Source organism: Mobula birostris, chromosome 32 (genome assembly GCF_030028105.1).
Source record: "Mobula birostris isolate sMobBir1 chromosome 32, sMobBir1.hap1, whole genome shotgun sequence".
Classification (NCBI taxonomy): domain Eukaryota; kingdom Metazoa; phylum Chordata; class Chondrichthyes; order Myliobatiformes; family Myliobatidae; genus Mobula; species Mobula birostris.
Window position 1 is genome coordinate 4,240,038 of NC_092401.1, and position 13,760 is coordinate 4,253,797.

Genomic DNA, 13,760 nt, shown 5'->3' on the forward strand with positions numbered 1-13,760 from the left:
GCCCCTTGAAACTGGGTTTATATTAATACAACTTACCCCACCACTCTCTAGCTACCCCAGTCACTGCAATAAACTGTAAACACATGCTGGCATTTATATATTTATGCACACTTTATTCCACATCCATACTTCAACATTATTTTTATATAATTGTTTACAATCATTGAATGTTGCTTTTTTGTTGCATGGCACACCAACGCACCACAGCTAAACCCTAATGCATGCAAATTCTTAAAACATGGCATATGACCCTTTCCATAGCACATTTGTTTTGCTACACAATATCCCAGTGCAGGGGAGAGGCACCGACAAAAGAATTTACATCAATCCATGAAGAGATATTAAAGATGATGACCAAAAACTTAAAATATAAGTTTTAAGACACATCTTTAAAGACCTGCATGTACAGTCAGAGAGGTTTCAAAGAGGAACTCCAAGGTTCAGGGCATTTGAAAGGACGGCATTAATTTGTGGGAAACCAGGCGAGAACGGAAGGAGCACAGACCTTGGAATGTGAACAGGACTGAAGGCCAAGAGAGAGGGATAGGCGAGACCAAGCTCATACTGGTTCCATGTGATAGACATTTTAAACATAAGTAGGAAATAAACACCTTAAAAAAATAATTTTTTTGTGATAGTTGTATAAGAGTCAGAGTAATATAGCATGGAAACAGGCCCTTTGCCCATGCTGACCAAAGTGCCCACTTAAGCTCGTCCTATTTGTTCTGTATCCCTCTAAATCAGGGGTCCCCAACCATTTTTAAGCTATGGACCCCTACCATTAACCAAGGGGTTTATGGACCCCAAGTTGGGAACCCCTTCTCTAAACTATATCTATCCATGTATTCATCCAAATATGTCTCATTGTGCCAAAGCTCCTTTTTGTTGTAGCTCCAGGATAAGCACCAAATTGGTCTTATTCCTCCACTCTCTCCGTGACCTTGCAAATTCTTCCTTTCAGATACTTAAGCAGTTCCTTTTCAAACCCTGCAATTGAGCCTGCTTCCTCTATAACACCAGCAATATACTCTGGACTTTAATCATTCACTATGCAAGAAGAATTTCATTTGTCAGTTATCATTTGATATCCCTTAGGCCTTGACATCCCCAAAGGACACAACTTTCTCTACATTCTTGACCATTTAAAATCTCTTCAACTCCTTTATTCGGAAAACAACCACACTTCTCCAATGCATCTCTGTAACCAGTCCCCAGGTTCATTTCGGCAAGCCCCTTATCATTTCCAAAGTCTTTGCAACATCCTTAAGAGTTGTAACCAGAATTGAACACAATACTTCATTTGTTGCCACATCAATGTTGCCACAATGATTTCCTTGCTCTGCTACAACTGTTACTCCTAAAAACCCAGGCTCCTGAATGCATTCAACCACTTTCAATAAACTATTCACCCATAATATAACATTTACCTTTTCTTAAAAATAAATTGTGCACTCAACTTAATATTGCGTGTTCAATACCTCCTGCCATTTTGTGACACTTCACATTTTCTTAGTACTGAATTTCATCTGCCACTAATTCACCCAAACCATGAGCAGACCTCTGTACCTCTAAATCTATTACTACCCATCTCCCAGTCATTACATCACCAAATTTTGTGTCATCTCAGATTTGGAAATTGCACCCCATACACCTTTCATGTCTACCCAGCACCCTACATGCGATTCTAACCAGTTACCAAGCCAACATTCTGTTTACACCGCCTCATTTATTCCATGGGCTTCAATCTTGATAACAAGCCTATTGCATGGCAACTTATCAAATGGCTTTTGAAAGTCTACGCACATCAATCATATTTCTGTCATCTACTCTACTGCGTCATCAAAAATCTCTATCAAAGTACACTTTGTCTATAATTTAAGTCAGCTTCATGCAAATCAGTCTCCACATCCAAGTGATTGCTAATTCTCTGCTTGACATTTCTCCAACTTTTCCAACTGTGGAGCTAAATCTGACTGGTTTAATTGGGTTGAACCTACACTTTTAATTGAAGGCTGTAACATTTGCAATTTTTCAGTCCCCAGGTACCATTTGGAAATGTGTGCACATTTGGCTGGCACTGCTACAATTTGTTCCCTCAATTCCCGTAACAAAAATTGCATTCCATCTCAATCAGGTGATTCATCTGCTCAAAATGCTCTGATATACTCAGCCTTTCAAAATATGTTCCCCCTCTTTCAAATGCTTTGACTTTCACACAACCCCTCTATTTTAGCCCTACAAAAACAAACTCAATTACATCTTTTTCCTGAGGTTCCAAAAGCATATTCTTTGTGGATGAAGATGGATGCAGCCAGTCTCTATAAATAACTTTCCCTTTTGGACTGCAACTGATTTCCTCTGACCACTTTTATTGATTTACATACTCAGAATATTTCTAGGGATAGTGTAACTCACACTGATCAAGATCAAAATATCAGAGTCATGAACATTTAAGTATGAAAACAAGTTCCCAGAAACCACAAATTCATGACAAAGTAATCACACCTGAACCCTGCCAAATGTGACCGTCTAACAAGAATGATACAGGATGGCAAATAAGGAAAGCACCTTAGTAAGGGGAGTTTGGGCAGGCTAGGATTTTATTCCTTGGAGTGTAGGAGACAGATATCTTAGAGGTATATAAATTAGGTGGACCATGAATAGGGTGAAGGCACAGTCTTTTTTCCAGTTTTTGGGAATGACGAAATAGAAGACATGGATTTAAAGTAGGAAGGGAAAGATTTAATAGGAACTTGAGAGGTATATAACTGTTTCTTTTATCCTCCCCCCCCCGCCCCCAACAAAAAGGGTATTATGTATTTGGAAAGTGCAGCCATTGAGGAAAGTAACCCAGGCAGGTACGTGAATAGAAAAGGTTTAAGGTTATGGGCCAAACACTGGCACATCACCCAAACATGGATGGGCATCTTGAACAGCCTATTTCCATGTTGTACGACCCTAAAATCATATCCCACTACTCTTTCCCATCACTGAACCGAGAAAAACATCCAAGCTATTTCAAAGAGTCAACATGAAACAGCCTACCTCTTCCTCCACAGTGGCTACACCTTTTGCCCGTAGACGTAGTGTTCCTTTTCCAGTACCCAGCTGCCCACCTGATGCAGATTTTCCCCCTTTGCCACGCTGACTTATCATGTCTGTAAGAGAGGCAAATAATGATAAGCATTACGCATCAAAACATACAACAGCTTGGTTCTTGGGAAGTCACAACTACACCAAGTCAGAACACTTTCAAACCAGCACAACCCTCCACTTCAGGCCAAAATCCAGAATGATTGGGCACTGGTTAATTACATAGACAAAGATAAAGAAAATTGCTCAGAGGATGCAGGGTAGAGCAGGCAACATCTGAGGAGGAACAGCTGCGATTACAATTCAATAACTTTCCAAAACCAGCCCACTGTTTTGACCTTGTGGCTGAACATCTGTTGACAGTCACTTGCTGGTTAGCTGATATAGTAAAATGCCACTGAAAAATGGATTGAGGAAGTGGGGCAACCATTCAGTTCAAAAGCTGGCTTGTAGCACAAATGCACAAAATTCTCACACTTACATTTTGATAGCTTTAACATAAAACAAGGTACTTTATGGAAATGTTATCAGATAAAATTTGTCATTGCAACATGCCTGGAGGTATTAGATTTGCTACTTGGTTAAAAAAATAGCCTTTGAAGTGGATCAAGTGAAAAAGAGGGAGCAGAGTTTATGAAACAAATTCTCAAGTTAAAAGGTATTAGCCATTGAAGACAGACCGCCGACATGGAAGTGATTAAATATGCCAGCAATCAAGCCAAAATGGAACAAGTACAAAGGTATTAGCACTGTAAGAACACAAATGAACAAGGTGCTGTGGAAAGATTTGAAAACAAGGATTAGAAAATTAATAGTAGAACACTCCCTAACTGGGAGCCAATTTAGATCAGCCAGACAATGATCTGTGAATGTGTTCAAATTGGGATTTAGACTGTAAATGAAAAATTATTTCAAATGGTGAAAGAATCAAAAATTCAAAGTATTAGATTAGATTATTAGATTATGAGGACACTCAGTCCTCGTTTATTGTCAATAGGCAATAGGTGCAGGAGTAGGCCATTCGGCCCTTCGAGCCAGCATCACTATTCACTGTGATCATAGCTGATCATCCACAATCAGTATCCAGTTCCTGCCTTATCCCCATAACCTTTGATTCCGCTATCTTTAAGAGCTCTATCCGTCTCTTTCTTGATAGCATCCAGAGACTTGGCCTCCACAGCCTTCTGGGGGAGAGTATTCCATACATCCACCACTCTCTGGGTGAAAAAGTTTTTCCTCAACTCCGTTCTAAATGGCCTACCCCTTATTCTTAAACTGTGGCCTCTGGTTCTGGACTCACCCATCAGCAGGAACATGCTTCCTGCCTCCAGCGTGTCCAATCCCTTAATAATCTTATATGTTTCAATAAGATCCCCTCTCAGCCTTCTAAATTCCAGAGTATACAAGCCCAGTCGCTCCAATCTTTCGACATATGACAGTCCCGCCATCCCAGGAATTAACCTTGTGAACCTACGCTGCACTCCCTCAACAGCAAGAATGTCTTTCCTCAAATTTGGAGACCAAAACTGCACACAGTACTCCAGGTGTGGTCCCACCAGGGCCCGGCACAGCTTCAGAAGGACTTCTTTGCTCTTATACTCAATTCCCCTTGTTATGAAGGCCAGCATACCATTAGCTTTCTTCACTGTCTGCTGTACTTGAATGCTTGCTTTCAGTGACTGATGTACAAGAACACCTAGATCTCGTTGTACTTCCCCTTTTCCTAACTTGACTCCATTTAAATAATAATCTGCCTTCCCATTCTTACCAAAGTGGATAACCTCACATTTATCCACATTAAACTGCATCTGCCATGCATCTGCCCACTCACCCAGCCTGTCCAAGTCACCCTGCATTCTCATAACATCCTCCTCACATTTCGCACTGCCACCCAGCTTTGTGTCATCGGCAAATTTGCTAATGTTACTTTTAATTCCCTCATCTAAATCATTAATATATGGCGGGATGGCGGGAGGAGAAGATAGCAGTGCACCGCACGTGCGCAGCTCTTGTTACGTACCCCGGAACTGGGTTGCCAAACCAGCAGAAATGGATCACTCAGTTGGAGTCTGGATTACTAGAACTAAGAAAGTTTTATTAAATAAACAAGCAACACAGTAATCGAAAGGATAATAAATGCAACAGTTCAGCAATGATAAACACACATGTGCACAGAATTAAGATAATAGCATCAATCAAGCTCTATTGTTGTCTAGGGGTAAATGACCAATTTCAAAGTGACACAAAAGTCCAGTTCGATTTAATAGTTCAGTTCGCAGTAATCGTTGCCATGGCGATGGACAACGTGGGGGGAGAGAGAGAGAGAGAGAGAGAGAACGGGAACGACTGATCATTCAGAAACGGCTTCCATTCACAGACCAGCGATATTGCTCACAAGCAGCTTTCGGGCGGGTTCTTTGTGATGTCACCTGAGGTCACCGACTGTGACCCCTCCTCTAGATGCAGTCAATCCTCTTCAGTGAACCCGGCACCCAAGCGAGGGTGGACACACACCGGGTTCCCACTGATCGTACCTTTCCACCCTGTGCGTTTAAGGTCCGGTACTTCCCACCGACTCGTGAGAGGCGCACCGCTTCCAGGGTCTCGTTACCTCGGGTGTCGTGTGTGTCTTGCCTTAGCGAACCTGTCCCCTTTTATCCCCCTGCTGGGGTATCGCCTGTCCATCACTTCAAACAGTTCAGGGTTCAAAGGGGGAGCCGCTCCAGACAGCTCTCTCTCTCCCGTCCCTTCATTACACATCTCCAGATGCTGCTTCATTGTTCCTTATCTCTCCTTCCGCTGAGGACAGGTGGCAGACCAACTGCTGATCTCACAGGACAGCTAACATCTTAATTTTATGTGTATTCTCGTCACACTCTCCAGTGAAAAATGATGTCATATCTGTTAAATAAGGGCCGTGGACAATTTCTGATTTGATGGAGATAGACATGAAAGCACAGAGGAACATCTGGAGAAATTTCTGAAACGCCCATCTGCTGCTGTTGTTACTGTGTGGTCAGAAATCTTTTGGAGGGGAGGCCTCAAAATCCCCAGCCTTGCCTGCTTTTGGTGACCGAGAAGGAGGTTGAATCGTTCGCACAGAGATGCCGCTCAGTACTCGGTGTTGGAGAGCTGATCAGAGCTCGAAGTTTTCGGATGACTCAGAGTCGGATTGTGGTCGGCATGGCAGGAAGAGTTTTTCTTCCCTCTCCCGTCTGCGTGAGATGTGGGACATTTGAGAAACTTTGAACTTTACTGTGCTCACGCACTTCTTCATCAAGTTATGGTATTGTGCACTGTTGTAACTATATGTATAATTATGTGGTTTTGTCAGTTTTTTCAGTCTTGGTTTGTCCTGTGTTTTGTGATATCACACCGGAGGAGATGATGTATTATTTCTTAATGCATGCATTACTAAGTGACAATAAAAGGGGACTACGTGTCTTCATAATCTAAATTAATATATATTGTAAACAGCTGCGGTCCCAGCACTGAACCCTGCGGTACCCCACTGGTCACCGCCTGCCATTCCGAAAGGGACCCGTTAATCGCCACTCTTTGTTTTCTGTCAGCCAGCCAATTTTCAATCCATGTCAGTACTCTGCCCCCAATACCATGTGCCCTAATTTTGCCTACTAATCTCCTATGTGGGACTTTATCAAAGGCTTTCTGAAAGTCCAGGTACACTACATCCACTGGCTCCCCCTTGTCCATGTTCATAGTTACATCCTCAAAAAATTCCAGGAGATTAGTCAAGCGCGATTTCCCCTTCGTAAATCCATGCTGACTCAGACCGATCCTGTTAATGCTATCCAGATGTGCCGTAATTTCATCTTTTATAATTGACTCCAGCATCTTTCCCACCACAGATGTCAGGCTAACCGGTCTATAGAAATGCATGCATTAAAAAAATGATACAACGTTCCTCCAGTATGATATCACAGAAACAGGACAAACCAAGACTAAAACTGACAAAACCACATAATTATAACACACTTACAACAGTGCAAAGCAATACCGTAATTTGATAAAGAGCAGACGATGGGCACGGTAAAAAAAAGTCTCAAGTCCCGATAGCCCCATCATCTCACGCAGACAGTAGAAGGGAGAAACTCTCCCTGTAACGAACCTCCAAGCACCGCAAACTTGCCCATGTATTGGAAGCACCCGACCGCAGCCGACTCTGAGTCCGTCCGAAAACTTCGAGCCTCCGACCAGCCTTCCGACACCGAGCACCACCTCTGCCGAGTGCTTCGACTCTGCCCCGGCTGCCGAGCAACAAGCAAAGCCGAGGACTCGGGGTCTTCCCCTCCCGAGATTCAGGATCACACAGTAGCAGCGGCAGCGAAACAGGCATTTCAGGAGTTTCACAGACGTTCCTCCGTGCTCTCACGTCTGTCTCCATCAAATCAGGATTGTGCACGGCACCCTACGACAGATAACAGATATCATTCACCGGAGTGGCCGCTGCGAGCTGTGTCGCGCCGCCATCTTCTCCTCCTCCAGTTATTAGTGATGTATGCATGCAGTATACAACTAATATTTGTCTTCTCAAATGCAAGACTGGAACTAATGCCAAATCAAAATATTTTTCATAACATTGCACTCACTAAAATGTGATCAAATAATTGTTACTCAATGTAGAGCAGAAGTGATTTAAGAAACTGGCTGCTCCATGGAGTTTGAGAGTGCAGAGATCCTGGATAGGACAGAACGCAATTTTATTATTTTTTCCATGTCTTGTGATTAGGAATTATAGTTTCCAAAAACATGCATTCCAAACCACATTAACCTGATTGGACCAGTAATAAGCATAGCAATAACAAGATTAGCTCAATGATAAACAGTGGACAAATTATTTGCTATCAGCCAAGACCAAGTTCAGCTCACAATGATACACCGCCTATTTGCATGGGTTCAATCACAATTCCCTCTTGTCATAGCAGTGACTAACATTAAAAAAAATATACTTAATTCACAGTGAAGCATTTTGGAATATTCAGAGTAAAACATCTCATTGAAATTAAAACCTTCTCACTTAAAGGTTTTAACTACTTCTTACCACAATCAGCAAGAGTAAAGCTCTGTATTACCCTTCCTCTCTCTCATCTCACTCCCGACGCTGAAGATGAACTGAACATTAGCCACTGGATGGGGACAAGAATCCAGAAAGAAAAATAAACTGCCAACTTTTTTTCCTGGGATCTTATTCTGATTGAGTTGCTAAAGGAAGCTGAGAGTTGACCTTGGACAAGGACAGATCGTGGCTGAACTTTCCACTGTCAAAATGCCAGTGTTGCCATCCTTGGTCTCTTGCTTTACTTCGTTAAGGGCAAAAACATGCTGCATAATGGGACCATTTTGTTCACTTCCCAGTCTCAGCCATCATTAGGCAATAAAAAGGCTGCATGACAGAACCTAATCTCACTCCTAAATTCACAACTGCTTATTATCATTCACAAGTCTAAAGGACAACTAAATGTTTGTTACTCCAGATCTGATGCAGCATATAGAACACACCTTGTACAAATGACATATATAAATACATAGGATTAGTATGTGTGTATATATAGCCTGACCGTATGTATATAAAGTGACACTAGGTACAGGAGTATATGTACATAACGTGACTGACAGGAAATGACAAAGTAGTGATAATGAGTATTAGTAGATTTCTGAGTAGAAGTGTGCTACATTTCAGCACAATGCAGCATCTCCAACTCAAGCAACTAGAAGTGTGCAAGTTATCCTTTCACTGACACCAATGTTTCCAGCCCCTAGTATTATACTGCCCCCAACATTATTTTCTAATGACCAAGGTTTTGACCATCTGTCCTTTCATAGTTCAGTGTAGAACTTTGATTGGAAATAACATCTCCACCTCGCTGATAAACTGCACGGGTGCACCTCAAGGATGTGTGCTTAGCCCTCTGCTCTGCTCTACACCCATGACTATGTGGCTGGGCACAGCTCAAATGCCATCTATACATTTGCTGACAAGAGACTATTGTTGACCGAATCTCAGATGGTGACGAGAGGACGTACAGCAGTGAGATATATCAGCTAGATGAGAGGTGTCGCAGCAACAATCTTGCACTCAATGCAAGACCAAAGAACCGATTGTGGACTTCAGAAAGAGTAAGCCGAGGGAACACACATCAGTGTATTTAAGACCATAAGACAAAGGAGCAGAAGTAGGCCAAACTAGCAAATAATATCAAAGAGGATACTAAAAGCTTTTTCAAGTACATAAAGAGTAAAAGACAGGTGAGAGTAGATATAGGACCGATAGAAAATGATACTGGAGAAATTGTAATGGGAGATGAGGAGATGGCAGAGGAACTGAACAAGTATTTTGCATCAGTCTTCACTGAGGAAGACAGCAGGATACCGGACACTCAAGGGTGGCAGGGAAGAGAAGTGTGCGCAGTCACAATTACGACAGAGAAAGTACTCAAGAAGCTGAATAGGCTAAAGGTCGATAAATCTCCTGGACCAGATGGAATGCACCCTCGTGTTCTGAAGGAAGTAGCTGTGGAGATTGTGGAGGCATTAGCGATGATCTTTCAAAAGTCGATAGATTCTGGCATGGTTCCGGAAGACTGGAAGATTGCAAATGTCACTCCGCTATTTAAGAAGGGGGCAAGGAAGCAAAAAGGATACTATAGACCTGTTAGCTTTACATCGGTGGTTGGGAAGTTGTTGGAGTCGATTGTCAAGGATGAGGTTACAGAGTACCTGGAGGCATATGACAAGATAGTCAGAACTCAGCATGGATTCCTTAAAGGAAAATCCTGCCTGACAAACCTATTGCAATTTTTTGAGGAAATTACCAGTAGGCTAGACAAGGGAGATGCAGTGGATGTTGTATATTTGGATTTTCAGAAGGCATTTGACAAGGTGCCACACATGAGGCTACTTAACAAGATAAGAGCCCATGGAATTACGGGAAAGTTACATACGTGGATAGAGCGTTGGCTGATTGGCAGGAAACAGAGAGTGGGAATAAAGGGATGCTATTCTGGTTGGCTGCCAATTACCAGTGGTGTTCCACAGGGATCAGTGTTGGGGCCGCTTCTTTTTACATTGTACATCAACGATCTGGATTATGGAATAGATGGCTTTGTGGCTAAGTTTGCTGATGATACGAAGATAGGTGGAGGGGCCGGTAGTGCTGACGAAACGGAGAGTCTGCAGAGAGACTTGGATAGATTGGAAGAATGGGCAGAGAAGTGGCAAATGAAGTACAATGTTGGAAAGTGTATGGTTATGCACTTTGGCAGAAAAAATAAACGGGCAGACTATTATTTAAATGAGGAAAGAATTCAAAGCTCTGAGATGCAACGGGACTTGGGAGTCCTCGTACAGGATTCCCTTAAAGTTAACCTCCAGGTTGAGCCGGTAGTGAAGAAGGCAAATGCAATGTTGGCATTCATTTCTAGAGGAATAGAGTATAGGAGCAGGGATGTGATGTTGAGGCTCTATAAGGCACTGGTGAGACCTCACTTGGAGTACTGTGGGCAGTTTTGGTCTCCTTATTTAAGAAAGGATGTGCTGATGTTGGAGAGGGTACAGAGAAGATTCACGAGAATGATTCCAGGAATGAGAGGGTTAACATATGAGGAACGTTTGTCCGCTCTTGGACTGTATTCCTTGGAGTTTAGAAGAATGAGGGGAGACCTCATAGAAACATTTCGAATGTTAAAAGGCATGGACAGAGTGGATGTGGCAAAGTTGTTTCCCATGATGGGGGAGTCTAGTACGAAAGGGCATGACTTCAGGATTGAAGGGCGCCCTTTCAGAACAGAAATGCGAAGAAATTTTTTCAGTCAGAGGGTGGTGAATCTATGGAATTTGTTGCCACGGGCAGCAGTGGAGGCCAAGTCATTGGGCGTATTTAAGGCAGAGATTGATAGGTATCTGAGTAGCCAGGGCATCAAAGGTTATGGTGAGAAGGCGGGGCAGTGGGACTAAATGGGATAAAATGGATCAGCTCATGATAAAATGGCGGAGCAGACTCGATGGGCCGAATGGCCTACTTCTGCTCCTTTGTCTTATGGTCTTATGGTCTTATGAGCAGTCCAGTTTCAGATGGCGTTGGAGCACAGAGTAGAAAAAGGATTACAAAACATTACTCTTGTCCATGATGTAATTTGGTAAAATACATAGGAAAATGAACCCATAAAGATGTATTGCATCTGCAACTGTTTCCATCCTTGGGATTTTCTGAATCAGGCTTAATACCATTGTCTTATATGCATGAAAGTTGCTGTCTTGCAGCAGTGCTGTACAAAGATGTAAAAGTACTATAAATGGCAAAATAAATAAATAGTGCAAAAAAAACAAGGAATAATGAGGTAGTTTTCATTAACTGTTCAGAAATATGACAAAGAGGGGAAAAATGTTGTTCTAATGTCCAAAAAGAGAGCAACATCAAAATACACGCAGAATGGCAGAAATCTAAAGAGTCTGACTGTGGGCCAGTGTGATGCACTAGCTCTGTTTACAGTACTAATTGGCGTCAGACTTCTTCCGAGGACTGTAGTTCCCCTCTATACTACACTGCCACCTGGTGGCAAGTCTGTATATTGCTGGAAAAAACATCACATTGGATTCTCCAAAAATCAATGTACAGGTATCTCCGTGATATTGTGCCTTGCAACATTAGTTTAGGATACCAACTCAGTTAGCAGTTCTATTTGTAATAAAGTCATGTTCACCTACAAACCTGCGCAGATAATTGTGGCTAATGCTTTCAGTACCAGAGCCAAGTTTTTACAGATAAGGTGTTCAGCAACTGCTGCTCCTGCTCTCGGTTAACATAAGACATCCCATGCCACTACTTTGCAGAATACTTCTAATACAGATAGCATAACAGATGGTGACAGATGCTCTGAATGCACTCCCAAGGTTAGAGGTATTCAAGACACTCCTAGATAGGCACATGAATGTGTAGAGAATGGAGGGATGTGAACCAGAGGCTTAGGTGCCATTAGCTTAATTAGTTCAGCACCAACATCACGGGCCAAATGGCCTGTTCTTGTGTTGTACTGTTCTCTGGAGGGGACTTTTAATTGAAATTGCACTGCAGTTTGCCGGTACACCACACTTCCTGCAGTGCATGAGCAAATGACTGAAATGGGATAGCTGTAGTTTCTGCTACCCTGTCTGCCACTTGATGGCCACTACTCCTCCTCCTACAGGCAGTCAAATTGGTGTCGCAGAGCTGACTACCATACTCCAAGCTGATCACCTCTGGTCACACTGACTTAAACCGCATCCCTCAGACAGGATCACTTAGACACCACCTCCTTAGCTCAAACAGCAAAGTGCAATCACTGCTACAATGCTGGAATTTTACACACGGCAAGATTCCGAATAAGTTTAATCAGATAAGAATTGGTATATAGAATGAATGGTAAACATTATACACCAAAGAACTTCCCAGCTTTTCAAAATTATGCTTTCAGATCTCTTACAACCACAAGAGTAAAAAGTAGCTCATTTTAACAGCTCGTCTCAAAGGCACTATTTCTGAAATGGCAAAGTCTCTCATACTGCAATAGGAGCTTTGCATTTGAGTTCAAGTCTCTGGAATCCAACATGAACTGAGAGACTTGGCTCAAAGGATGAGCTACATTTGAATCAGAATCTCAAATACACGATTACTATAACTTACAATAAGAAACAAAAATAAATACATAGCTAGCTGGAAATAAGGGTACAGGAGCCTGAGGTCCCACACCACCAGGCTCAGGAACATTACCCCACAACCTTCACATACCATGGATAGCTTCACTCACTTTCAAGGTCTCTACAACTCATGTTCTCAGTGTTTTTATTTGCACAACGTCTTCTTTTGCACATTTTCAGTGTGTCAGTCTATGTACAGTAGGAAGAGTACGTCGCATCCGGAATTTCTCTGGTTAGCGGACGACTTCCGTCCACGCCACTGTGACGTAGACGGAAGTCACGTACGAGGCAAGTTACAACAGTGGTTTGTCATTGCCTTCTGCCGGGTGAGTTTCCAAAGAGATCACCAGCTCGTAACCCAGCCCAGATGGAAAGCGTGCAGGGGAACCGGCTGGATTCAAACTCAGGACCTTTCGTCCCAAAGTCCGGCACTGATGCCACTACGCCATCAACCAGGTCCTATGTATAGTATTCTTCATCATTTCTATCATATTTCTTCATTTTCCTGTGAATGGCTGCAAGAAAATGAATCAAGGTAGTATATGGTGGCCACTTTATTAGGTACCTACTATACCTAATAAAGTGGCCACGCATGGCCTTCGGCTTCTGCAGCCCACCCACTTCAGCATTCAATGCGTTGTGCATTCAGAGATGCTCTTCTGCACACTGCTGTTTTAATGCACGGTTATTTGAGTTACCGTCACCTTCCTGTCAGCTTGAACCAGTCTGGCCATTCTCCTCTGACCTCTCACTAACAAGGCGTTTTCTCCCACAGAACTGCCATTCACCAGATCTTCTTTGTTTATCGCACCACTCTGTAAACTCCAGAGCAAGGGTTCCCAACCTGGAGCCCCACGAACCTCTTGGTTAATGGTAGGGGTCTATGGCATTAAACAAGGCTGAGAACCTCTGCTCTAGAGACTATTGTGCATGAAAATCCCAGGAGATCAGTTTCTAAGATACACACACCACTC

The 13,760-nt window shown here is 42.7% G+C and overlaps 1 protein-coding gene across 2 annotated transcripts in view; it reads right to left on the reverse strand.

Annotated features, from left to right (window-relative positions):
• Positions 1-13,760, reverse strand: part of LOC140191143 (PDZ domain-containing protein GIPC1-like) — a 61,080-nt gene that overhangs the window by 18,994 nt on the left and 28,326 nt on the right. For both annotated transcript variants that reach the window (XM_072248267.1, XM_072248266.1), the window contains one exon: positions 3,046-3,158. In XM_072248267.1, coding sequence (XP_072104368.1) covers positions 3,046-3,158 — 113 coding nt within the window. The remainder of the gene's footprint in view (positions 1-3,045; positions 3,159-13,760) is intronic.